The 23,901-nt window shown below is 35.8% G+C and overlaps 6 protein-coding genes across 10 annotated transcripts; 3 read left to right on the top strand and 3 right to left on the bottom strand.

Moving 5' to 3' along the window:
• Positions 1 to 504: 504 nt before the first annotated feature.
• Positions 505 to 2,177, top strand: LOC128880603 (translocator protein). The gene is made up of 3 exons (XM_054130866.1): positions 505 to 747; positions 1,515 to 1,727; positions 1,802 to 2,177. The coding sequence occupies exons 1-3, from the start codon at positions 640 to 642 to the stop codon at positions 1,994 to 1,996; spliced, it is 516 nt and encodes a 171-aa protein (XP_053986841.1). The 5' UTR covers positions 505 to 639; the 3' UTR covers positions 1,997 to 2,177.
• LOC128880600 (serine/threonine-protein kinase unc-51) lies at positions 2,117 to 6,952 on the bottom strand. 2 transcript variants are annotated; one of them, XM_054130860.1, is made up of 13 exons: positions 6,416 to 6,951; positions 5,900 to 5,992; positions 5,430 to 5,480; positions 5,255 to 5,324; positions 4,996 to 5,172; positions 4,669 to 4,903; positions 4,276 to 4,590; positions 3,932 to 4,201; positions 3,607 to 3,860; positions 3,136 to 3,504; positions 2,921 to 3,048; positions 2,711 to 2,846; positions 2,117 to 2,609 (listed from the first exon to the last, which is right to left on the bottom strand). In XM_054130860.1, exons 1-13 carry the CDS (start codon positions 6,503 to 6,505, stop codon positions 2,536 to 2,538), a joined length of 2,262 nt encoding a protein of 753 aa, XP_053986835.1. In that variant the 5' UTR covers positions 6,506 to 6,951; the 3' UTR covers positions 2,117 to 2,535. The 2 variants fall into 2 exon arrangements, with proteins under 2 accessions (XP_053986835.1, XP_053986837.1); XM_054130862.1 differs by lacking the exon at positions 5,430 to 5,480 and having other exon boundaries at positions 6,416 to 6,952.
• Positions 6,953 to 8,059: 1,107 nt separating this feature from the next.
• Positions 8,060 to 8,978, top strand: LOC128880792 (DNA-directed RNA polymerase III subunit RPC9). The gene is made up of 3 exons (XM_054131242.1): positions 8,060 to 8,361; positions 8,424 to 8,694; positions 8,770 to 8,978. Exons 1-3 carry the CDS (start codon positions 8,354 to 8,356, stop codon positions 8,875 to 8,877), a joined length of 387 nt encoding a protein of 128 aa, XP_053987217.1. The 5' UTR covers positions 8,060 to 8,353; the 3' UTR covers positions 8,878 to 8,978.
• On the bottom strand, positions 8,894 to 10,255 carry LOC128880791 (density-regulated protein homolog). 4 transcript variants are annotated; one of them, XM_054131240.1, is made up of 6 exons: positions 10,123 to 10,255; positions 9,789 to 9,920; positions 9,594 to 9,678; positions 9,341 to 9,520; positions 9,111 to 9,250; positions 8,894 to 9,052 (listed from the first exon to the last, which is right to left on the bottom strand). In XM_054131240.1, the coding sequence occupies exons 2-6, from the start codon at positions 9,888 to 9,890 to the stop codon at positions 9,008 to 9,010; spliced, it is 552 nt and encodes a 183-aa protein (XP_053987215.1). In that variant the 5' UTR covers positions 9,891 to 9,920; positions 10,123 to 10,255; the 3' UTR covers positions 8,894 to 9,007. The 4 variants fall into 4 exon arrangements, with proteins under 4 accessions (XP_053987215.1, XP_053987214.1, XP_053987213.1 ...); XM_054131239.1 differs by having other exon boundaries at positions 10,063 to 10,124; XM_054131238.1 differs by lacking the exon at positions 10,123 to 10,255 and having other exon boundaries at positions 8,895 to 9,052; positions 9,789 to 10,099.
• Positions 10,256 to 10,381: 126 nt separating this feature from the next.
• Positions 10,382 to 20,424, top strand: LOC128880789 (clustered mitochondria protein homolog). The gene is made up of 14 exons (XM_054131236.1): positions 10,382 to 10,667; positions 14,278 to 14,561; positions 14,630 to 15,052; positions 15,118 to 15,484; positions 15,569 to 15,705; positions 15,787 to 16,067; positions 16,244 to 16,370; positions 16,437 to 16,611; positions 16,696 to 16,898; positions 16,975 to 17,116; positions 17,179 to 17,384; positions 17,461 to 18,384; positions 18,479 to 18,604; positions 18,690 to 20,424. The coding sequence occupies exons 1-14, from the start codon at positions 10,577 to 10,579 to the stop codon at positions 19,347 to 19,349; spliced, it is 4,146 nt and encodes a 1,381-aa protein (XP_053987211.1). The 5' UTR covers positions 10,382 to 10,576; the 3' UTR covers positions 19,350 to 20,424.
• LOC128880790 (U6 small nuclear RNA (adenine-(43)-N(6))-methyltransferase) lies at positions 20,300 to 23,278 on the bottom strand. Its single transcript, XM_054131237.1, has 7 exons — positions 22,976 to 23,278; positions 22,686 to 22,905; positions 22,473 to 22,613; positions 22,032 to 22,389; positions 21,756 to 21,954; positions 21,068 to 21,680; positions 20,300 to 20,439 (listed from the first exon to the last, which is right to left on the bottom strand). The coding sequence occupies exons 1-6, from the start codon at positions 23,078 to 23,080 to the stop codon at positions 21,135 to 21,137; spliced, it is 1,569 nt and encodes a 522-aa protein (XP_053987212.1). The 5' UTR covers positions 23,081 to 23,278; the 3' UTR covers positions 20,300 to 20,439; positions 21,068 to 21,134.
• Positions 23,279 to 23,901: the final 623 nt, after the last annotated feature.

Raw genomic sequence — 23,901 nt, 5'->3', positions numbered from 1 at the left:
ATGTCTTTCCTGTACTGCGATAGTGTGACAGAAACTTTTGAATCGAATAAATGATGTATGCATGACTGACTTTGTCTCGATATTGTATATTCTACACCTGTAACACATGCGAATTGAGTGGAAATGGATCGTTCTTGTATGTAAGTACGTTTTAATATACGCAACATTTACTTCCCGATACGTTGAAAATTTCCAAGTAATCTGGTTGTGATTTCAGTACAGCTTCCTGCAATAGGAAATCGTACGAACCATCGTTTTACAAGACAAATTACAGGTATGTAATAAAATTCTAAACTTGGCAAAGTGATGAGCTCAATCAATAACGATAGCAGAGCGAGTAATTTTAATAGTAGCTTTTGTAATTGGGAATGTTTAAACTGTAATCGGTGTATTGCTCAAGGGCCAGGAGCCTTACAAAATTGCATTAGTTACGGTAACCAATGCAGGAAGCAGATGTACAAACAGTAATATCCCGTAAGTACGTTCATAATCTTTATAATAGTTACACTACTGGAAAACATTCGGTCATAGCGTAGTACGTGGTTTCACGTTCTATCGTACGCGGTCGTGTGTACTCTCTGGTATCGACATTCGATAAGTACATCGCGAGGAAACCTCCAGCACCTCTTTGTAAGTAAAATGCCTGTAAAAATATCATGGCCAGTTGTAATAGGTGTTATCCATCCAAATATCGGCGGTTGGGCTAGCGGATACATCACCAGGAAAAATATTCAACCTTGGTACGAGGTAATTAAATTGATCAATTCGTAGAACTGTTTAAATCCAGTCGCGTAACACGAAATAGAGTCGAACTATTCTAATCGATAAGTGCAGAACACTTTTCAGTTAAAAATTTTTTGATTAATTTTAGATTGTCACGTACGATGGAAAATCGGAAGCATTGTAAAATGAAAGTAGTTGAAAGATTTATGTAATTCCATAAAAATGATTTCAAATGACGTCATTTCAAATGTGCAATTCATGGCTATGTATATAAATGCATGGAATTACATAGATATATGAAAATATTTTCATTTGGAATTATAGCAAATTCTACTTATACAATCGATATTTTTAAAAATCGTTATTAGTAATTAAGCATTATTAACTCGATTATCAATGATTTATTTCTGAAAAGGCTTGGAATTTGTCAACAATGAAGATATAAGTACATCATAAAATATTTTTAAAAAGTAAGAGACAAAATTAACCTTATCAAGTTAAATTGAATGTAATTGATATGAATTAATACTTAACTGTAGATAAACTAAGTAAGCTTTCTTCAATTTCCTCATAGATAATAATTTCCAAGAAAATATGTAATGAAAGCTTGAAGGACATTACTATTAATGATAAGATACCTGTATCAATATTTCTTGAATTGTCAGAGAATGATTTCCAGTTAATAAGATATTAGATTAGCATTTCCAATGATAGCTATTATTAAAATATTCTTGATATTTTTTAATATTGTTTTGAAATTAATTAATTTTTTTTTGCTTGATATATAATAGACTTTAAAAAGGCCTACTTGGACACCACCAAAATGGATGTTTGCTCCAGTTTGGACAACTCTATACTGTACAATGGGGTACTCTTCGTATTTAGTATGGAGAGATGGTGGTGGATTCAAAGAGGCTGCAATACCACTTTCCATTTATGGAACTAATTTAATACTAAATTGGGCATGGCCACCTATATTCTTTGGATCACACAACTTGAAATTGGTACTTTGATAGAATTAACTGTGTCATCATGTTTCAATGATGGCTCTAATCACTTACATCTGTTGTACTTTTAGGCTTTGTATGAAATCGCAGTATTATGGGGAAGCACTGCAGCAATGGGTATTGCATTTTACAGAGTAAATCCAATTGCTGGCTATTTAGTCATTCCATATTTAGCATGGACTTCTCTAGCTACAGCATTAAACTATGTAATTTACCGAGATAATAAGCCGGATGTAAAAGCAATTACAGATGAAAAAAAGGATTAACACTTACTAACGTTAGCATAGAATGTCACCTAATGAAATAGTGCTTCATACTTTACTTGCTTCTTTTACACTTGTATCACTGTTATTGAATAAGAAACGTGCCTTGCATTGAACGCACAATGCTGTTAGTATACATGTTTTTATTATTTGATATGAAATAAAGGTTAGTTAATCAACCATACGTACATTACAATATATATTATACACACATAATATATATATTATACACATATAATATATATATTACATATATAATCATAATTCGCATCATTAATAAAATCATATAAAGAAACCTGTAAAGAATCACTTTTGTATTCTCATGGGATAATCTACCCTATTCTGCGTAGATCTAACAAAGTTTACTATATTACGCTTAAATCTTAGTTTTGTTTTTATTTCTACAATGTTATCTTTGTAGTATGATCAATGAATTAACATCTTTTATACAGAATAGGGCAGAATATCTTACACAAGAGAGATATCGAATACGGTACGGGTTCGGGCGGGTCGCTGCACTCTGCTGCCGTTTTTCACGAGTGCTATGTAGGATCTGTTGCATAAATGTAACCTTGTTGCTGAAGAACGTACAAACGTTTCTCAACGGCATCTTTGTCTGAAATGAAGAGTACGTTACTTCTTAGTATATCGAGTTAAGATATCCCTATCAAAATTAGTGAAAAAAAAAATGGCTATTATTTTCAAAAAAACAATTACATTTAATAAGGAGAGCTCTATCTTGACTGTGACTGACATGCTGTGATAAAGAATGCAACAATATCTGCGCTGTATGGTAGCGTTGGAAACATTCTGCAGGATTACCGAATAATTCATCGAGTGCTGCTGACTGACACTGTTAAAAAACATATATATGTAAATATACGCGTATATTCGTATAACGAATAACGAAATTAATCGAACGTGTACCATTTGTATGGCATGGTTGTAGAGGATTTTATCTGCTGTGGCTCCTGTCTGATGGAGAAGCCCAGCGCTATTGAGCTGCTTACATTCTGAGAGGCACGATTTGAATTTCTCATTCATTGTATTCACAACTGAAACACAATGAAATTTCGATACGTCGAATTTTAAAAATCCGATTTAAAAAAAATTATACTCAATGTAACTACGTAAAGTTTTACCTTCTTTAACGTTCGCAGTTGGTTGTAATCTGCCAGCCTTCAGCTGTTGAATCGCAAGACTTAATCCAGAACTAAGCCACTGAAGAGCTCTAACGAGTAGAATTACTTGTTCGGCTCTTCTTCTCGTCACGGCATTGCTCGCTTGTTCGATGCCACCTAAAGGCGCGCCCAACGGACCTGCTCTTGTTCTCGCTACTTCACATACACATTCGCACAATGCAACAACAAAGTTTAACTTCGCTAATATTTCGTTGTGTTCTCGTTCCAATAGTGTTTCCTCTGGGAGCTCGGGCGCAATGAACGTCAATGGACGATCATCTGTTATCGTAGGATTAATGTCTGGTAGAAGATTTTGGAAACTTCCTGCTTCTGAAAATTCAATATGAAGCAAGATAAGTCATTTTTATTCGAATGCTTTATTTGGATAAAAATGTGGCCAACTTTGAGCCGGGGATGATCCAAATTAAATACCAGATATCTCAGGAAGAGTAACGGCTCTTGTACCGAAGGGAATAACGGGCGAATGCCTCAATGTGTTGTTGTTATCTTGAAATGCTCTCGACGTAGGTGAACCCAATACTGCCAAGGGTCCTGTCAGTAACGGCGACGATGCGCTATTATTTCCAGTTGAACGTCGTAACGGTGACGTACCACTGGAAGTATGCGAATGTCTCGCAACAGGACTCACTTGCCACGTATTTGGGGGTGGAGGTGTTTCGCTTAATCTAAAAATTATCCCAATTGTATAATATTACGCGCAAAACGAATAAAATAAGTAGAAATGAAACTCGCGTACCTTCTGCTGGGTGGTGTACCAATGACAAATTGAACGCTAGGTGGACTAAGGGAACCGATGTCAGGAGCATGACTTCTATGGGAATCCACACCGCGTTTCATACTGATAGGTTGAGATCGTGGAACGACGCTACTTCCAGATCTTGTATTGGTACAAGGAGACGACGGCTGTGCAATGCTTTTCTGGGATGGAACGGGAATTGGTTCCGAAATGGGAAGAAAGCATGGTCTTGGTGGACTTACCGCCTCTCTGCTTGTTTGTTTAACATATCTAGGCAATTAACGGTAAAATAATATCGCGAATAATTACAATGACTCTTTCCAGGATACAATTAAATTACTTACTTAACTTGTTGCGTGTTAGGATTATTGTCTGTGTCACTACTGAGATCACTTGGCACAAGTACAAAGTCATCCTCAGGACTGGAACACGGACTAGTTGTCTCTGGCTCTGATCTTATAACAGCCGGACCTCCTTCTGGAACTGCTAGCGTTCCCGGGGAAGCAGGTAGTTCAGCAGGAACTGGACTCGGACTTTCTCTGGAACCTTGGAGGAAAGGATGTCCAAAAAATTCATCGAAAGGCATACGATCTCTGGCATTGCGTCGTAGAAGACCCATCAAAAGATCCGAAAGTTCGGGTGATGTTCCAGGCGGAATTCTAATACAAAAAAGATTAAAATACATAAAACGATTCGTATACATATGTTGCCACAATTAGTCTTATTCAGTCTCATACTTGGGTCCGAGATTTGCATTTTTTTCGTAAAACAATTTCAAAGCTTGAGGTGTGTGAGCTTGAAACGGTGCTTTTCCAGTAAGACACTGAAAAACTATTGTCCCTAGAGACCAGAGATCTGCTTTTGCATCGTACTGAAGCGACATTATAACTTCGGGTGCCATATACATCGGCGATCCACATAAAGTGGCAGCCATAACACCATCTTGTAAAAACCTAGCAAAACCAAAATCCGCTGAAACAAAAAAAATATATAATAACAATTAAAACACTAATACCTTGAATGTAAATGAACTACAGTTAAACTTATCGCGGATAAATTCTTACCAATTTTTAATGTTATCTGATGAGGTTGTGGACAAGCTTTACCACAATTGTGACTGAGCAAAATATTTTGTGGCTTAAGATCCCTGTGGACTACACCTTTGGCATGTAGTGCTTTCATTGCACCTGCTAATTGCTTCAAAAACACTCTGATAGTATCTTCGGAAAGAGTACCTTTTGCTAATAGAAGCAATAAAGATAAAATAATACATTTGTAGATATGATTAGAATACTGCATTAAAAATTTTGTACAAGAACATACCACTTAAATAATCGGCTAAGTCCCCGCCATTACAATACTCCATAACCAGGAAGACATTATGATTAGACTCCTAAACCATAAATTTGTAGATGGATTAACACATAAACATTGTTATGTAAACTCTATAGGTATATCAAATCTATTCCATCTTTAATAGCAAAAGCATTATACTAACCTTGCAGTCCAATAATGCTACAACATTTTCATGATGCAATTCTGTTAGTTCCTGAAATGTAACGTATTAGTCAACAATGAAAATCATTGTACAGCCATTATTAAAACACAAAATAAATTCGTTTTCCTTTTAAACACTTTAAATTAATCTTAAATAACTTTACAGAAAAAATAACTTTATTTCAAATTTCAAACTTTTCCCATAGTAAATATTGTGCTCTTTTTAATAATTAGTTTATGAAATATGAAGGAAGGATTATACTCTTATGATTCACTGTTTTAGTTAAAACGTGTTGAAATGAGTTCCTTGCAAGCTAAATTGAGGCAATGTATTTGTAACATAATTTTACTAAAAACAATAAATGCAGTACAGACGCAAAACCATTCGCTTCTGGAATAAGAATACAAATGTAAAAAATTAAATGGAAAGCCATGGCATGCATTGCACCCTTAAATATTATATTGACAGACCTTTAAAATCTTGATTTCCTTTCCAAGCAAATTCTGTGACTTTGCCAGACTCTTTTTGGTGATACTTTTGATTGCCACTATAAAATTTAGTTTCTGCACAGAAAAAGAATATTAATCATTTTTAAAATTCAATTGATTATCATATTTTAACCCTCTATCGTCCAATGTGATTAATCAAGAATATGAGAAAAACAATTCCTGTATTGCTAAGCGCAATATAATCCACAGACATAAGGAAAACTACATCATTAAATGAACACAATTCGCGAGTATAGCATATTTAGATTACCAATCCAAATGAGTTTCAAAAAGGTTGTTACTTGTAGATCATTCCACGCTCACAATCAGTGATACAAGTAACAATACGTTCCAGTTCCTGATGCCAAATGGCTTAAGGAGACTAGGTTTTTTATAGACACCTGTATAAATCACCAGGAGATCGTTTCTTGTTCGAAAGATTAAATAAAATTCATGACAATAGAGAGTTAAGGCGAAGAAAAACCAAAGAAAACTCACTTTACGATGTCTACCCCTGAAGACTACGGCGAATGCGCCGTGGCCTATCAGATCTTTCGTGTGGTACTCGTAGTCGCCGACGATTTCCATTCTTGATCGTGATAATTCGGCGATCGAGAATGTTTCACCGATCTTCTTCAGGCAAGGTCAACAGTTTATAAACATAGGACGACAGGCAAGGGAGATGCATCGCTTGCGAAAGATCGATACGCGTTATAAGAAAAGTCGCGACCTGTACTGTTCCTTCTTCCACAGTCGTTCCCCTTCATCGGCAATGTCTTTAACGAGGAAAGACGACGTCGATCTACATCTTGTCCACCCCCATGAGGGTCACACTAATCGTCAAGTCGTATCACCACACTGTCGATAGAGTATACTCGAAAATACAAAACACGACGGAGCACCCACTATGTCGTACAGTTGCCGTCGCAAAATGTCAGACGATCGCGCATAGAGGTCGCGTTAACATCGGCAGTCACGTGACTAAAACTCGCGAGGCCCATAACCTAAAGTTCTCACGAATTTACGAATAAAACAATACCACCGTTCGTATGACATTTATGAACATCGTCGGAAACATTCATGTTACACGTAATATTTGAACACGTAAACTTAACTTTATTTTCCGTGGATTCTGGAAGAATCGTAAAATGTGCTTGTAAACGGAAACGATGTTTCCGATATAGATTCTGTACGGTGTGCACTGTATGGCATACCGAGTCTAATAATAAATGAAACCATACGTCTGTTTCTGTCGAAAAAATTCTTAATGTAAATTTTCTGAGTTGAGACGTGATAATACTGATTATACAGTACCTCGATAATTAACTTGAATTATGTAAAATATTCTTGATAAATGAATTTCATAGATCATTCTTTGATGAAGAAGCGAACGAATGAAAATTGATATTGTCTATTTATCTAAAGTAATTTTAGAGAGTTATGTCGCATTTAACATAAACTTCCGATCGATAATACAATGTATTTCATTCGATTATTTCATTTTCTTTTTTTATTACGATTAAAACACTTCAAAGGGGTGGCAATTCGACGATGTACAGCCCTGTGAGAACAAAAATATAACTAAAGTCAGCTGGGATCGTAGAGAGCATTCATGCACGCGTGTTACACATACGTAGAGTCAAATAGATCAACGTTATCTCCATATATTTAGACATCCTACAGTCCTACCATTCCGTAAATCTGAATATAACGTGTGTATCGTTTCAACGGCTTCTCATTCGATTTCAATAAAATATTACAATACAAAATCAGTTGATCGATCGTCTCCAGCAATAATTCTTTGTCCGTTGTTGTAAAAAGTATGTTTTACAACAATTGTTCGTAAGATTTCTATAATTGTCCGTCAGAACATAGTATATGACTATTACGATATCGAAGTATAATTATTTGTTACATTACATAGTTAATAAAACGTTTAAAGTATGATTTTATCATCTGTGATATGTACATGAAAAATGTAAATTAAAAAAACAGCAAATCATGAAACCATACCAATACTTGTTTTATATACAATGTTTATGTATGTACCTGCGTTTCATTTCATGGACCAAGAAATGGTCGCCATCTCGCGGTCGAAAATGAACTAATTTTCGTAGCTTCGATCAGAATCTTTTTTATTTAATACCAGTGGCGCCACCGGTGGAAAAACGCCCAAGTTCTTGCGATTCGTTTATTGACTTTGAAATCGTAAATTGAAACTTGTTTGTATTAAAAAAGTGATACCATATATATTTTTGTATCGTGAATGTCATCATCTCATATAACCATCATTTTCACTTCAATAAATGTTCACGTTTATTTTATATTAAAATAATAACAATGGATACGAACATATAACCTTAAATTATTATGCATATTTTGTTTTGAGTCTGTACAAAATTACAACACAATTCAATTTTATTTACATAGGTCATCATGGAAGTGTAAGTAACTATTTTGTTTTCATATTTTTTATCATTTAATCAATTAAATTTTCTTATTTCAGGCTGAAGGAATGTTCAGCATACTTAAGCAATTACGAAGTTCTGGATATTTTGCAAAATATGAAAGCAAATAAGAAGCAAAAAATGAAGCAAAATCACTTAGCAACTATAACTTATCAGACTATAAGATATTTAGAAGAGACTCCTTGTAAAAGACAATCACCTGAAAAAATTAAATACTTTTTGAATGCAATGCAACCTTTCAAATTAACAAAATGCGAAAAATTAACTCTTCTAAATGTGTGCCCTAGAACACCTCTTGAAATACAACTGGTAATATATATTATTATCGTAACACTAGTAAGATACATATTTTTTATGGTTACATTTACTGTGCTGTATTCTTAGATCGTGGAAGATAGCGAAGATCGTTTGAACGACGAAGAGGTAGAGTCTTTACTTCAAGTGATATCAAATTTCTTAGGCGACGACGAGCAAGATGACAAAGACGGGTAATATGTTTTTACTTCCTTAGCTTCATAAATCTTTTAAAAATATTTTGTGTTATGTACATTTTATTCATAATAAACATGGAAATAGTATAATATTAAATACAATTGTGCATGTAGGATTTTTAGTTGGCCCATTATCTTTTTTGATCTCCAAGATCGTCTATTGAATCTTCGTCGATCTGCAATTAAAAATGAATTACACTTTCCATTTCTATACAGAGTAATAATTGATTTTACCTGAGGCCATTTTTCTGGGATCACTTCGAATAAATCATCCTTCACATCTCCTTGTATAACTATTTCGTCATCTCCCGTTACGCTAGACCCGCACGCGAATTTGCTACCAAAAAATTTTGCAGCTACTTTCAAGTCTATGTCTAAAAATTAAAAACAAAGAATTTGTAGCTTGTTAGAAAATGATTTTCTTGAAACGAATAAAGTACTTGTAGATACATATTGTCTATTACCAAAGGTACTAAGACCAGTCACAACTGTGACGGATTTCTTTTTTCCTCTAGGTGCTCTAGATACGGTCACCAACTTTGGAACATCCTCTTTCTTCTTTGTTTTAAGCATACCTTTCCCACCACGTTTTTGGCGTTTCTTTTCGTCTTCACCTCCACCAGCTTCGGTTGTATTATCTTCTACTATTAAAAAATCAGTGAAGTAATCCAAAGTTATTTCCAAGAACTATTTCATTTACGAAAAAATTGTAATTACCTAGTTTAACTTTTTCAAATTCTGTCGGCAAGTTTCTCTCCAGCCATTGCTTACATTTTTCATATTCTGGATAATATTCACAGTACTGTCATACAAGGGAAAAAAGATTAAATTTTCAAACGATTTAAATATCGATACCTCGTCGTCTAATGCACGGTTTAAGTACCGATAGATGCAGGATCAATGTTGTCTCACCTCGATAGGAAGAGAGCAATTCCCACAGTACTGTACTTGAATTGGATAAGTGACATTAGGATCGGGTCCTAAGCGCAAATTTGACTGTTCCTCTGCCGACATTCTCAGACGCTTAACCTCACTATTCTAAAACTAGATAATGTTTCGTTTGAGATAATGTTAACGATTCTTCGGATCGATCGATTTATTCTGATCTCAATTGTCGAAATATACTTTTCTATTACTTTTCTGTTACTTCGTAACAGTTTCGGAAAAATGAAGTAGGAACTATTACCTATTCAAACGGACACCACGTAAGGTTAGAAATCCGTCATCTAGTAACTTTAATTCTTACCTGGGCCAGAGATCACCGTTTTCAACGATCGCTACCTAAAGTTACTACATGGACTAGTAACTTCGTTACCAATCGAAGAACACTCCGGCAAAGTTCGACTGCAGAAGGAATCGCAACCGTTTGATACACCGGCAACAACAAATAATAAACGCTGGTAAGGAAATTAGGGGTGGATCACGTGACGGAAAAATCCAATCGGAGCGATTCGTTCGATAAGCGACACGAGGCGGAGACCAATCGGGCACATTAGACTTTGTACTTCGTTCGAAACGCACGTGCGGTAGAGAAAAGCGGCTCAGTGTTCTCTGAGAGTTAGTGTGCTGCCTCGCGAAAAGGGACGAACCTCATTTTGGGGTAAATTTTGAAAGGTGTGCATGCGTGTTATCGTCGAATAAGAACGTGCCTGTCCAACGAAGAGTCGTGCAAAATTTGGGAACAAATTGTCAATAAGGAAATGACACTGGGTGCACAAATCGAGGCCTCCACAGAAAACGGGAGCATGAAAATCCCTCTACTGAACGGCAATGAAGATCAGACGACTACTGGTTAGTGCACGTTAATTTTCTCGTATTATACGTCGTTCGATTTTCGTGATTTTTCGAGGTTAAACGGCGTCGGTGCTAACGTTATGTAATGATTCGGGTGTCGTCAAGTTACCGTGTTCCGTTCACTTTAATGTGTGACTTTAACGATGCCGCCTCGGCCAAAAGCCGGGCCCTCGGTGTTATGTAACGGCGCGAATTGCGCGAATCTCTATGTACCGTGGGGTCATGTGAGCCACGAGTTTTGGACAAGAGAAGCTAGCAGAAGACGCGATTCCCTGATAGCAGACGAATTTTCACTCATGGTTTCAATTTTTTCCAGCGACCATGCTCTCTTTATGTTACTCGGTGCTCTTGCCTTTCGTTTTGCAAGCAGTTGCACAAGAACTCGTCAACGTTTCGTTTGACGTGCTTTAGCTCCGAAGTCACCGAATCGATGCGCGATTTTCCTTTAATCTTCACTTGCAGAAAATCGAAAGCATTGTCACGATATTTCCACGAGACACGGTGGAAATTAATGCCTCGAAAGCACGTGATTAGTTTCCATTCAAATGATGAAACCGTTTAATTTATTCTAGTTTAACGATATTTTTCATTACACCGATAAAACGATTTGCATAGAATTCTTTCAACGTGCTTTTCTATCATATTACGACAAAACAAACAGATGTGCGTTTCGAAAGAATCTAACGTGTTATTCGTTCTCGATGTATTTATCGGAACATGTGCTCTTTCGGATACTTCTTGACTGAACGGGAAGATAGTAACCGTACCAATTGCCGATAACGATCCTAATGGTTTGCATCCAACAGTGTTAATGATAATGATTACGCTAAATTCTACGTCTTAAACTATTTAAAAGCTGACAATTAATATTCATCTGTAATAAACATTATGTAGATTGTAGAATTGTGCCTTGTTCGAGTGAAGTGATAGCTCGGCGTGTAATAGGGAGCCACATGTTTAGCTTGTTTTTCAATGTCCAACGGTCGATTGAAAGGAAACCTCTTAATTTGGAAAAAAAATTGTTGTTGCCAAGGGTCGCTGATGCGTTATTCGTCAATGTCAATCAACACTAGACCCATTTCGTTGATTTGTTCTTATTTTACAGCTCTCTTATTCCCTCAAAAAGAGGCGACGGAGAACACGTGCATGTTAATGACCCCGCGTGCATAGGCGTAGTTACAAAGAAATTAACGTTCGAATTACGTATTACGATATATATCGAAAAGTTATAAAATTTTGGAAATTTTCACACTAACTTTTCGACGTTTATCATGGACAAAACCGTTCGATATTTTACATCGAGTCGCGAACCCATCGCTGTCATCGAATTTGAAATTTGTCGTTCGATCGAATAAACTGCGGTTCCTTGTAATCAGAGATAATACCAATTTTATGTTGATAATAAAAGACGAAAAAAAACCTTAATTAAATTTTTGTAAATTCACTTTGAAATATTTCACTGTATAATTGAAATTCTAATTTATTCGACTACCAATGTCATATAATAAGTTTGTTATCTTGTATTCGTCGTTTGAAATTTTTATCTAGATATTAATTTTTCCTACCTCTGCTTTTAATTTACCTCTCACTCCCAAGATCCCGCTCCTATTATTAGTATTATACAATCTTGTTTAATCAGTGAACAGGCATATCCTTTTATGTAATTTCAGCGCGATAATGTTTACACGATTTTTATTACAATTTCGTTATTTAAAGGTTATTGTATCATTTACTTCGTAAGATGTAATTTTGTAAGGGACGCAATACATATAGGTTATGTTGACAGTCGGGCGAGACTATAAGAAATCGAAGCGTAAAGCGAATAGAGATTGATATGATTGCTTCCGGTATTTGTAAATTCCGAGTTTATGGTTAATAAATAGATTAGTAATAGATTTGTTCGATATCGTATGAAATTCCTTAAATTTTTCGTCCAACTTATTCCTTCTACTGCAACGGTTTCTAGGTCCAAGTAGGCCAGTGTTTAATAATTCGATAATTGAGAGATATACATATAATCTAAAAAGAAAATAAGATAACGAATCCATAACGATTCCGTGTTCGCGTTTTTCTATACCGCCTTATCTTCGAGGTTTTTTTTTCACGATTTCGTTCCTTATCTTTTTCCCGATAAGGCGAAAATTGAAGATTTTAGGGGGAATTTTCGATAGAAGGAGAGTTAATCTTAGAATACGGAATAGTAAAATGTTGTGCGATAAGACACCGATAGCGATTGGTTTGAAAAATAAACTTACACAAACCACCGTATACGAATATGTACGTTCTCACGCTCGTGCAAGCGATGAATTGCATTATTCTATTTTTTTTTTTTTAAACTTATTATAACGACGTAATGGAATTGTTCGATAAAATATGTGCTTTCAACGTTAAGATTTTCTTGTCATGGTCTCGAAATCGAAACATTTTAGATCTGACCGTTATTCTAAGAGATGTAACCAATAAAATCTTGTTAGACGTGTTCAAAGCGATACAACAAAGATTATGGGAAATAGAGCAGCCCATTTGTAGTCTAGTAACTGGCCGTATATTTTTACATTTTATTTGAATACACTTACTTTTCGTATTCTAATCTTGTTGATAAAGCCATAGTCATAATTTATTCTGAATAATTTCTTTATAATGATAATACTCCTGTTGAAAAGAGGAAAACTTATAATAAGGAATCAAGGTTTTTCTATGCTTTATTATCCTTAGTTCCTTGAAACATACCGTTCCATAAACAGAAAAACAGTTTAATATCATTCTGTTAAACGAAATCTCTTCGAGGAATTCGAATAGGTTAATTCCGGAGAAAATACAAAGAGATAAACGTTTCTTATTCGTTTTCAAAGATGCTGTGTCAGAGTATATTTTACGATCATATTATTCCCTGAAAGCAAACATTGAAATGAATCAAGGTTTTATCTTGATTTATCGCGTATCGTACACGGTGAATATTTTTTTTGTATTTAAATCGAGAATGGATCGAGATGGATTTGCAGATTGATAGAAAATGTTTTCTCGAAGGCCACTGAAGATCAAGGTCTCGTAGGTGTGCGAATAATTCGAAATATCCTAGCCAGCAACCATCGGCGTGGAATCATGAGAAAATAATGAAAACAGACCCGCCTACGCGATCGCGATTGATAATGTTATGTACTTCGAAAATCAGCGTACGCTAGAAATGGATGTATATCGCAAACATGGTATCGATAAAAATAGTACGGCATTTGAGTACGGACTATTTACATTGCCGTTTATTTATAAGTGCATTGGTGAATGTAAGTGGTAGCCGTACGGATACCCACTGCCGTATCTATTCGAGAATGCACCCTGTTTACATGATCGGAACTTATCTGTACCTCGAGGGCAAACTGTATTAAGCGTATAATTGATCTCTGAGGAACAAACATGAAATTACTTATTTATATCCTTGTTCACTGCGATGCTGTCTACCCAGTGGTTTATTCATTTAATGTTAAACATACTTTGGTTGTACAAATTTCAGTAATTTATAATCTCCCAGATCTAGTCATGTAAGTTACTTATTTATTCTGGCCTATTGTAAATTTTGCTTTCAACTGAATCGTCTGCAAATTGTGTTTAGGTATGAAGCAAGTCATGGAGGAAACAGGAAGCATAAGCACAACCATGAAGACCATTGTCGAGAAGGGTGAAGTCGAAGCCACAAAAGAGGAAGGAAGCGAGAAAGAAAAGGAAAAAGAAAAAAATAATGATAAAAGTGAAAAGGAAGCAGATAGCGACAAGGATAAAGATGGTGCAAATGAGCAAGAAGTTGTTTTCATTCAAGATATGGGATTTACTGTTAAAATTGTTAGTCCAGGAGCAGAGCCTTTCGATATTCAAGTATCCAGTATGGAGCTTGTACAGGTAACTAACTTTTTAGGTAATGCTGGAAATAAACGTTTCTCTTCCACTACAAATTTGTTTCTGTTTAGGAAATTCATCAATTACTTATGGATCGCGAAGACACCTGTCACCGCACTTGTTTCTCTCTTCAACTCGATGGTAATACATTGGATAACTTTGCCGAGCTGAAGAACATCGAGGGTTTGAAAGAAGGTTCGATAATTAAAGTCGTGGAGGAGCCGTACACGATGCGGGAAGCCCGCATACACGTTCGACACGTACGAGATTTATTGAAGAGCGTAGATCCTGCAGACGCTTATAATGGTGTCGAATGTAGCAGTTTATCGTTCCTGAACGTTGTCACTAATGGCGACATCCTTGAGAAAAAGAAAAGCAGGGCAGATTCGGTCGACTGTACGCCACCGGATTATATTATACCCGGATGTAAAGATAGGCCTTTGTTACCCCTACAACCGCAAGCCAAGGAACAGAAATGTCCTCCATGTTTGAAAGTAAGATTCAAAATTTTAAACGATCGTGTTACCGCATAACTTACACGTATAATTATTTCTCGTAGGTTCTAACAACATCTGGATGGAATCCTCCACCCGGCCACAGGAAGCTTCATGGTGATTTGCTATATTTACATGTGGTAACCTTAGAGGACAAGCAATATTATTTAACTGCATGTGCTAGGGGTTTTTTCGTCAATCAATCGACGAAAGAAGTGTTCAATCCGAAACCAGCAACTCCAAGTCATCTATGTCATAGTTTAATCGAACTACTGAATCAGCTCAGTCCAGCATTTAAACGAGGTTTTGCCGCTATGCAAAGAAGGAGGACACAGAGGCATCCTTTCGAAAGAGTCGCTACACCTTATCAGCTTTACGCGTGGAGTGCGCCTCAGATTGAACATACGATTGATGCGATACGCGCCGAAGACAGTACGTTTCGTTTGAAATAATCGAAAGAAGAGTATTCGAATAAATTTTTAATTATACGAAATGATGGTTTTGTTTATTTCGTAGCTTTCTCTTCCAAGTTGGGCTACGAAGAACACATCCCCGGACAAACTCGGGATTGGAACGAGGAATTGCAAACAACGAGAGAGTTACCCCGTAAAAATTTACCCGAAAGACTACTTAGAGAACGTGCTATTTTTAAAGTATGTTTCTAGATTTAGACATTCTAGACACAGAGCGACGCTTATTATCCTAAGTCGATCGCTTATTAACAAATAATTTAGGTTCACAGTGATTTCGTCGCCGCTGCAACTCGAGGGGCAGTAGCTGTAATAGATGGTAACGTGATGGCGATAAATCCAGGAGAAGAGGCGAAAATGCAGATGTTTATTTGGAACAATATTTTCTTCTCACTTGGATTCGACGTTAGAGACCATTACAAAGAACTCGGCGGTGATGCTGCCGCTTTTGTCGCGCCTCGTAACGATTTACAAGGTGTCAGGGTTTACGCTGCAGTCGATTTACCCGGTCTTTACACTCTTGGTACCGTTGTAATCGACTATAGGTTTGTACAAAATTACGTACACACATTTCGTTTTGGCACCCTATTTGTATGACGTGGATATTTTGTAGCGGATCAATTGTACATACTTGTTCGATGTTCAGTATTCTATATCAACTTACATCACGATAGAAAGGATGTTAAGTTTTTATAGTAATCACTCGTATTCCTCTGCATAGAGGATATCGTGTCACCGCTCAGTCGATCATCCCAGGAATCTTGGAGCGTGAGCAGGAGCAATCTGTTGTTTATGGTTCTATAGATTTCGGAAAAACGGTTCTAACGCATCCTAAGTATCTCGAACTTGTAAGTCACGTATAATTGTGAAGTAGAATTTTTGAAGTATTTAATACAATACGCCATATTTTGTAGTTGAACAAAGCCGGCCAGCAATTAAAGATCCTCCCCCATAAAGTTATCAACGACGCTGGAGAAGAAATCGAGCTTTGCAGCAGCGTAGAATGCAAGGGTATCATTGGAAATGATTCTCGACATTACGTGCTCGATCTATTACGGACTTTCCCTCCTGACGTCAATTTCCTTAAATGTAAATTAATATAAGTAACGATATATTTAAAATTAATTTGACATTCTTGACGTTTTTGTTAATATGCGCCGTTTGTTTTCTTAGTGGAAGGTGTCGAGCTGACCAAAGAAGCTAGGGCATTAGGCTTTCCAATTGAACACAAACATAGATTAGCTTGTCTTCGCCAGGAATTAATCGACTCCTTCGTCGAGGCTAGATATATTCAATTCATTAAACACACCGCCCTTAATTTGCAGCAAATTACGTCTGTAAAAATAGTGCAGAAAGAAAAAGAAACTACTGCTAAGGCAAGGATTTATTTTTTGTCGATCTTAATATATAACGATGGGAATAACGCCATCATTTAGTGTTGTGCAATTTCAGGAAGATAAAAAAGAAGAAACGAATGCCATCGCGATGGATAGCAACAAAGAAGATTCTACTCAATCCCTCATCGAAGCAGACGAAGCAAAGAAAATTGTAGAGAGCATTACCGACTCTATTACTGGTGGAGAGAAACAAGAATGTAAGTAGTATGTTTCTATTGATATTTCAATATTTATGAACGTTCTTTACTTTTTTGTTTAGTGGAGGAAAGTACGAAAGAAATCGTTCGAAGAGCAGCGTCAGCGGTGGGTAGTTTACGAGAAGCTGAATTCGATGTCAGGTTTAATCCAGATGTATTTTCACCGGGTGTGCGACATCCAGATTCAAACGGTCCTGCCTTGAAGAGACAAAAGCAATTGGTCCAGGATGCTGCTGACTTTTTATTGACCGCACAGATTCCTACATTTGTACGTTTGAAACATTGTCTTCGTGAAATTAATATTTTTTAGCGGTACTTAATCAAAATCTCGTTTTATCCGACAGATTCGTGAATGTTTGGATCACACAGCTGCAGCAATGGACGGCAGTACATTAGTAGAAGCTTTGCACGGCAGAGGCATCAATGTACGGTACTTGGGTAAATTAGCAGCTATGCTGGCTGCGGTACCGCAATTGCAATATCTCAACCGGATTGCTGTTTCGGAACTTGTCTTACGCTCGGCAAAACACATTTTTACATTCTACATGCAGGGCACAGAACTGATGAGTCTTTCTGCTGCGATTAGTCATTTCTTGAATTGCTTATTGTCGTCTGCACAAATCATTCATCCACAGCAAAATTTAGAAGAGCTTCAGAGTAAAACCGCAAAGCGACGCAATAAAAGAAAAGGAAGGAATAATGGTCCGCAACAGTCAGAGGTGGAGTGGGCATCCTTAACGCCTAAATCTCTGTGGCAACAAATTAAAGCTGATTTGAAAGGCTATTATGATTGGGAAACACCGAGCCCAGAGTCACTAGACGCCACAATAGACCACTTTAATCTGCAAAAGATCTCTTTGCTTCGTGGTTTTTGTATAAAGACTGGAATCCAAATACTATTGCGCGAATACAACTTTGAGAATAAGAACAGAGCTACATTCTTCGAGGAAGATATACTCAATATATTCCCTGTGGTGAAGCATATCAATCCCAGAGCCAGCGATGCATATAATTTCTATACAACGGGTCAAAGTAAAATTCAGCAAGGTTACTTGAAGGACGGCTACGAATTGATCAGTGAAGCATTGAATCTTCTGAACAACGTATACGGTGCAATGCATCCTGAAATCGCACAGTGTCTCCGAATGCTCGCGCGGCTAAATTATATAATGGGCGATCACGGCGAAGCTCTTGCAACTCAACAAAAGGCGGTTCTTATGTCGGAAAGAGTTAACGGGATCGATCATCCATACACTATTACCGAATACGTAAGTATTATATGAAGGAATATAATTTTAATTTAATAAAACTAATAATAATCATCATAGTTCTAATATCTTATTTTAAATATTTTTTTCAAAGATTCATCTCGCGCTGTATTCTTTTGCAAACGGTCAAGTTACCGTATCGCTCAGGTTACTGTATAGAGCACGTTACCTGGCCTTATTAGTTTGCGGGGAAGATCATCCAGAAGTAGCACTCCTCGATGTAAGTATTAATATAACCTTAATCTCGTATAACGATAAGGAAGGAATAGTTTACTTTTCTCTAACAATTATAATTGTTCGTTCAGAGTAACATTTCGTTGATACTCCATGCTGTTGGAGAATACGAATTGTCACTCCGCTTCTTGGAGCATGCTTTGGCCCTAAATCTTCGATACCACGGTCCACGGTCGTTAAAGGTCGCCGTCTCTTATCACCTTGTCGCGAGGACTCAATCCTGCATGGGTGATTTTCGCGCAGCTTTAAACAACGAAAAAGAAACCTACGCTATATATAAGCAACAGTTAGGCGAGGATCACGAGAAAACCAAAGAAAGCAGTGACTGTCTTAGACACCTCACGCAACAAGCCGTTGTACTGCAAAAGAAAATGAACGAAATATACACGGGCAAATCGGGTGTTAGTCTGCCGCCGATTCAGGTGCAACCGCCCAGTATGGGGTCTGTGCTGGACATGCTGAACGTAATCAATGGTATATTGTTCGTTCAAATCAGTCAGCAAGACATCGAGAACTTTAAAGCGGAAATAGAGAAACGGCAGAAGGAACAGACACCCGACGGTGACATCAAGGCGATCCAAAACGAGAACAAGAAAAATGAAATAGAGAACAAGAAGGACGAGAAGGAAAATAAAAAATTAGAGAAAAACATCGAAGCGCAGCAAGTAGAGACGAAAAAGCTGGAAGAAAGCAAAACTACGTTAGAACCGGTGGTAGTCGCAGAGAGCTGAGCTCATTTCAACACACCAACGATGATACTTAGTAGTTTTTGTTTCTCCGAGTCCTAGTCTCCTTACCCGCGTCCAATTTTTTTAAAAGTAACGCGAGTATGGCATATATAATTGATTGGGATTACATGAAAATAGCAGCGTTTGCTCGATGAAACACCGTTATTATTCGGTGTATTGTACACATTTACAAAGTGCTATTAGGTTTGAACTTTTATTGTGCAACAATATCTCGGTGCTCGCGATACTCGATTTCACGCCAAACCAGAGAATTTATTTGACTGATTTACGACTGTATACAACAAATACAAAACTGGTCTTCACTTGTGTAAATAATTCAACTGAAAATGCATTATTGCGTTAGCGTACATGATATGCTTGTGTCGCAAAGTTCACGATTTGACTAGTTTACAGATCTAATGGAATCACCATGAACATAAACCGCGTTTTTTCTAAAGACTTAATAAATCGTACTTCGTAATGACAGAGGCTATTGGTATTATACGGGCTCCACATTTATTAATCAACAAAACTACTATTACACAACTGTTGTCAAACTAAAATGGAATGCGAAGTACTGAAAAAATCGAGCGGTACAAAAATTGTCTGTGAAACAAATGATGGACGTTTATTATCGTAGAATATAAGTCAATTGGTAGTTTTGGTTTTTTTTTCGTCTTCGATAGCCTGTTTATTAGGTCATATTTGAAATCATTGTTCTTGTGCCATTCAGGCATCGCTGTCATTTTCCCCATCCTAGTTGCCATCGATAAACTTATCGCATATTGTAAGTATTTTTTATTTACAATTGGCCTTGTTGGGTTCGGTACAAATACTATAGATGATTGAACTTTCATGTTGAATACATATCTTTGTTAAATTCTGAATAACTGGGATACTTTTAAAGTACAAACTAATTACGAACCATTTAAACATTTAAAATGTAGATCAAGAAAGGAACAAGGTATTTGTATTATATTCAACAAGAATAATGCATACAGCTTTATTGTTCAATTTATATCACTACGTATGTCACTTTAAAATAAAGGCTTCCTTTCATTTTTCGACCATTACGCTATACGAGGACTTGAATCTGCAAAAGACATTGAATTTTGAAGATTTTTATTTACTACTCGTATGAAAAATGACATGCTTTGTAAAGATTGATGATAGCGAAAGCATGGTATAAATGGCGGATACGTGCGTTTTGCATTCATGATCGTTAATAAGAGTTATCAGAAACAGCTCATTAGTCAAGTTATTATAGAAGTAGCGTCAATTTACGGTTACCACTAGAAGTACCGCAGTTAGTCCTAGAGTTATAAGAATGAGAATCAATTGTTACCGAAATGTTAGGCTACATCTTTTCGTTACTCGTTCATACTTCTTTGTATTAAACGATATTCGTTTTCAAACGAATATTAGGAACAACGTTTTACATTAAAAATTTATTTTATAATCAAATCAGATTGAGTTGAGAAAGAAATCGATCGCTTGTTGATACACGTTTTAAACGAAACATTAATTTGTGTTCTGTTAGTTGCGTTTATACTGACGAGAAAAGAATGAGTGAACATGTCATGCAATTTCTGTTTAACAAGTACACTTTACCACATGGAATATTATATTGCACTTGTTAGTCAAAATGTACGATAAGGAATACTAGTTAATAAGAACTATTGATTATAAATAAAGTTAAATACTTGATTTACATATATTACCTGTTACATAGTTTCGTGAAGTTTGCACGAAAAATAAATTATTTTGTATAGAACGTGGACCAACATTCTAAGAAGATTCCGCATTGTTGTCGAACGATGTACTTTCGCCTTGTTCTAAATTGATATCAGTTTCATGTACATCGCTTTCAGTTTTCTTTAATCGTTTTCTTTTCCTTTTAGTTGGTCCTGTATATTGCTTTCGTAAATATTCTCTCACGTTTAATTTATTTATTAAATACTGCCTAAACGTTTCTAAAGCGTTTTTGCCACCGTTTCCTTTTTCAAACACCATAGATATCTTTGCAGTGTCACTCTCAGATTCATCGTCATGTTCTACTATTTCGACAAAGAAGTTACATACTAATAAAGGATCTTTAGTAGCAGATTCAACCTGTTTTTGTTCATTTGTATTTTCTAACCTATTCTCCATTTGATTTTCTGTAGGATTCTTTATACCATCGCTTACTGTATTATGAGTTTCATGTTGGTTCATTTGTCTCTGAGCTAATCTACGCTTTCTACGTGCATGCGACCACATATCGTTTTCCACGATTAACTGGCATGACCAACCATTGAAATCATCGATAGGTAAGTTTAATTCATTAATGTGTATCTGTGTACAAAAAAAGTATATCAAAATTTTATAGATATAATATGTTAGACGAACAAAAATAAATTGTAATATTACATGTAATTCTTCCATTAACTCTTCTAAGAAATTGACTAGGTTGTTGAAAGAAGAAAATTTATCGCGCATAGGAAACTGTATTTCCGTTGGGCGCTGCTGTTTCAACAGTTTTGCAATATAATCTCCACTTTTTCTAATAACAGGTGCATTTGTCAAATTAATAACGTCCAGTGGCAGAAAAGACCAAGCCAATCCCCATCTATCAACAAATATGTTAATAAATATATTAATGTTAAAAGTGGACAAGGATTTGAAAAAAAAAAAATAATTTTATACCGCTTAGTATGTCCCTGACAAAATTCCGTCCATGTTGTGTTTTCTATGTTTCTTTTTTTTAGCAATTTTAACAAGAATAGCAAGTTACTTCTTCGACCAAACATTGTAGTGTAAATTTTTACTCTTTCTTTTATCTCTAGACTCTCGTCGATCATTTGTGTAACAAATGTCCTTTCACCACCCTGGACAGAGAGCTCCACTTTATTCCCAGTTGGCGCATTTCTCGGCGGTCGACGCTTTGGTACTTTTTCTTGTGATTCCTCCATTTCAAAAAAGGGTGGATTACACATTGTAAAGTGATAGATTTTGTCTTTCTCTATAACATCTTTCAGAATTGTTTCTCCATTTACTTTAAGTACTGCAAAGTATATGTTATACATTGAAATTAAATAAACTGTGTATAATTCAGTAGTATCTTAATAATAAGTAGTCAACAATTGCCTTTTATTAAATGTTGCAAGTTATTATTTTCGATATGTCGAATAGCTGTTTCTATACTTGTATCATCAATTTCTGTACCAATCATTCGATTTCCATATAATTTTGCAAACAGTAAAGGGTATATGCAAACTGCACCGGTACCTACAGAAAAAGATAATATTTATATTTACGAAATTGTTAATTCAAAGAATAACATTGATTCATCTTTTATACCAATGTCTATGCCAACAATTTCTTCCATTTCATAAAAAGAAGCATGCTTCATTAGGTCTTCAATCCATAAAATATAATTCAAGCGTAATGGCAAAGTTGGTACTAATTTATTTGGAGGTATTTTTACTTCAAGATTAAAGTCATGCTTTAATAATACCTCTGTAAGGACTCTGAGGCTGTCTTCATTTTTAAAGTCAATCTTTACTTTGCCTGTCAAATCCTAAAGATGACACAAGGGAAACATTAAATCTTGTATACAATAACCATTTATGTAAGCATGTCTTACTTACTATAGTCGAAACATTACGAAATTCGGGATATAATAGTGCAAGTTTTGTAAAATCTGGTACTTTCTTATATTTATTTTTTGGATGCATAAATTTTCTTAATGACATTGTTGAAATTTTTTTTATGTAACTCGGCTATATTTCATTGTGACACTGTAAATCCTATAAAACATGTTTTTATGGCTGTTTCAATATGAAAAACAGTTCTTATTTATTTACAGGCCATACGTCACTTTGAGAAACACGTGCAGTATGATGAATACTAAAAAACAAATCGCATAGTGCATCCAAAAAACATAGTGCGAAGAGAAAATTAGTTCGATATCTTTGAAGCTAGATGGCAACGACAATTACAATTGGTGGCGCCATCTTATAACAAAATGTCCAAGGTTTTAATAAAAAATACTTCTTGCTGTTGCAACTAGATGGCACTCCGAACTAAAGGATAAATAATTATTTCTGCATTGAATAATTATTCATACAAATGAATATATTGTAGTCTTATACAGCACAGAATCGCATTAACTATGTATTTATGAAAAATAAAGAACAATTAATTAAAACGTATCTGTGGCGCCATCTAGTATCTACATTATCACTACGAACTTGGACATTTCCTCACCGATGGCGCCACTGCCACTAAAACACTAGCAACATATTTATTTTTTATATTTTTTACATTATTATCACTACTCCAACTACATTTTCGTAATTGCATATTTTTTTGAATTTTCGAATGACTGTACTTTGAATTCGCATACTTATAAGAACTAGTAACCTTTGGATTTGTTGTAAACTAACCCTGGCGTGGTAATGTACATCAGGCCACGTTTTTTATCATAATAATTACGCAATATTTTAATAGTTCTATATTTACAGACTTTCCGCGTGCTTTAACGTTTATATTTTTCAATATTAACAAAGAATAG

This window comes from Hylaeus volcanicus, chromosome 8, assembly GCF_026283585.1.
Source record: "Hylaeus volcanicus isolate JK05 chromosome 8, UHH_iyHylVolc1.0_haploid, whole genome shotgun sequence".
Classification (NCBI taxonomy): domain Eukaryota; kingdom Metazoa; phylum Arthropoda; class Insecta; order Hymenoptera; family Colletidae; genus Hylaeus; species Hylaeus volcanicus.
The sequence above is the reverse complement of the archived record's forward strand: the minus strand, read 5'-3'. Positions and strand labels throughout refer to the sequence as shown.

What these genes read in the sequence shown, in the direction of transcription:
- LOC128880600 (XM_054130860.1), bottom strand. Translation starts at nt 6,505, where the DNA reads ATGGAAATCGTCGGCGACTACGAGTACCACACGAAAGATCTGATAGGC. An exon ending in TCAGATAACATTAAAAATTG is followed by an intron (nt 4,904 to 4,995) that starts GTAAGAATTTAT and finishes TTTTTGTTTCAG; the next exon opens with CGGATTTTGGTTTTGCTAGG. An exon ending in TACTCTTCCTGAGATATCTG is followed by an intron (nt 3,505 to 3,606) that starts GTATTTAATTTG and finishes TTGAATTTTCAG; the next exon opens with AAGCAGGAAGTTTCCAAAAT.
- LOC128880792 (XM_054131242.1), top strand. An exon ending in CACCTCTTGAAATACAACTG is followed by an intron (nt 8,695 to 8,769) that starts GTAATATATATT and finishes CTGTATTCTTAG; the next exon opens with ATCGTGGAAGATAGCGAAGA.
- LOC128880603 (XM_054130866.1), top strand. Translation starts at nt 640, where the DNA reads ATGCCTGTAAAAATATCATGGCCAGTTGTAATAGGTGTTATCCATCCA. An exon ending in ATATTCAACCTTGGTACGAG is followed by an intron (nt 748 to 1,514) that starts GTAATTAAATTG and finishes GATATATAATAG; the next exon opens with ACTTTAAAAAGGCCTACTTG. An exon ending in GATCACACAACTTGAAATTG is followed by an intron (nt 1,728 to 1,801) that starts GTACTTTGATAG and finishes TTGTACTTTTAG; the next exon opens with GCTTTGTATGAAATCGCAGT.
- LOC128880790 (XM_054131237.1), bottom strand. Translation starts at nt 23,080, where the DNA reads ATGTCATTAAGAAAATTTATGCATCCAAAAAATAAATATAAGAAAGTA. An exon ending in TTCGTAATGTTTCGACTATA is followed by an intron (nt 22,906 to 22,975) that starts GTAAGTAAGACA and finishes TGTCATCTTTAG; the next exon opens with GATTTGACAGGCAAAGTAAA. An exon ending in AGTTAATGGAAGAATTACAT is followed by an intron (nt 21,681 to 21,755) that starts GTAATATTACAA and finishes TTTTGTACACAG; the next exon opens with ATACACATTAATGAATTAAA.
- LOC128880791 (XM_054131240.1), bottom strand. Translation starts at nt 9,890, where the DNA reads ATGTCGGCAGAGGAACAGTCAAATTTGCGCTTAGGACCCGATCCTAAT. An exon ending in ATTGCTCTCTTCCTATCGAG is followed by an intron (nt 9,679 to 9,788) that starts GTGAGACAACAT and finishes CTTGTATGACAG; the next exon opens with TACTGTGAATATTATCCAGA. An exon ending in TCCCAGAAAAATGGCCTCAG is followed by an intron (nt 9,053 to 9,110) that starts GTAAAATCAATT and finishes TTTTAATTGCAG; the next exon opens with ATCGACGAAGATTCAATAGA.
- LOC128880789 (XM_054131236.1), top strand. Translation starts at nt 10,577, where the DNA reads ATGACACTGGGTGCACAAATCGAGGCCTCCACAGAAAACGGGAGCATG. An exon ending in AATGTCCTCCATGTTTGAAA is followed by an intron (nt 15,053 to 15,117) that starts GTAAGATTCAAA and finishes TATTTCTCGTAG; the next exon opens with GTTCTAACAACATCTGGATG. An exon ending in AAAAAGAAACTACTGCTAAG is followed by an intron (nt 16,899 to 16,974) that starts GCAAGGATTTAT and finishes GTGCAATTTCAG; the next exon opens with GAAGATAAAAAAGAAGAAAC.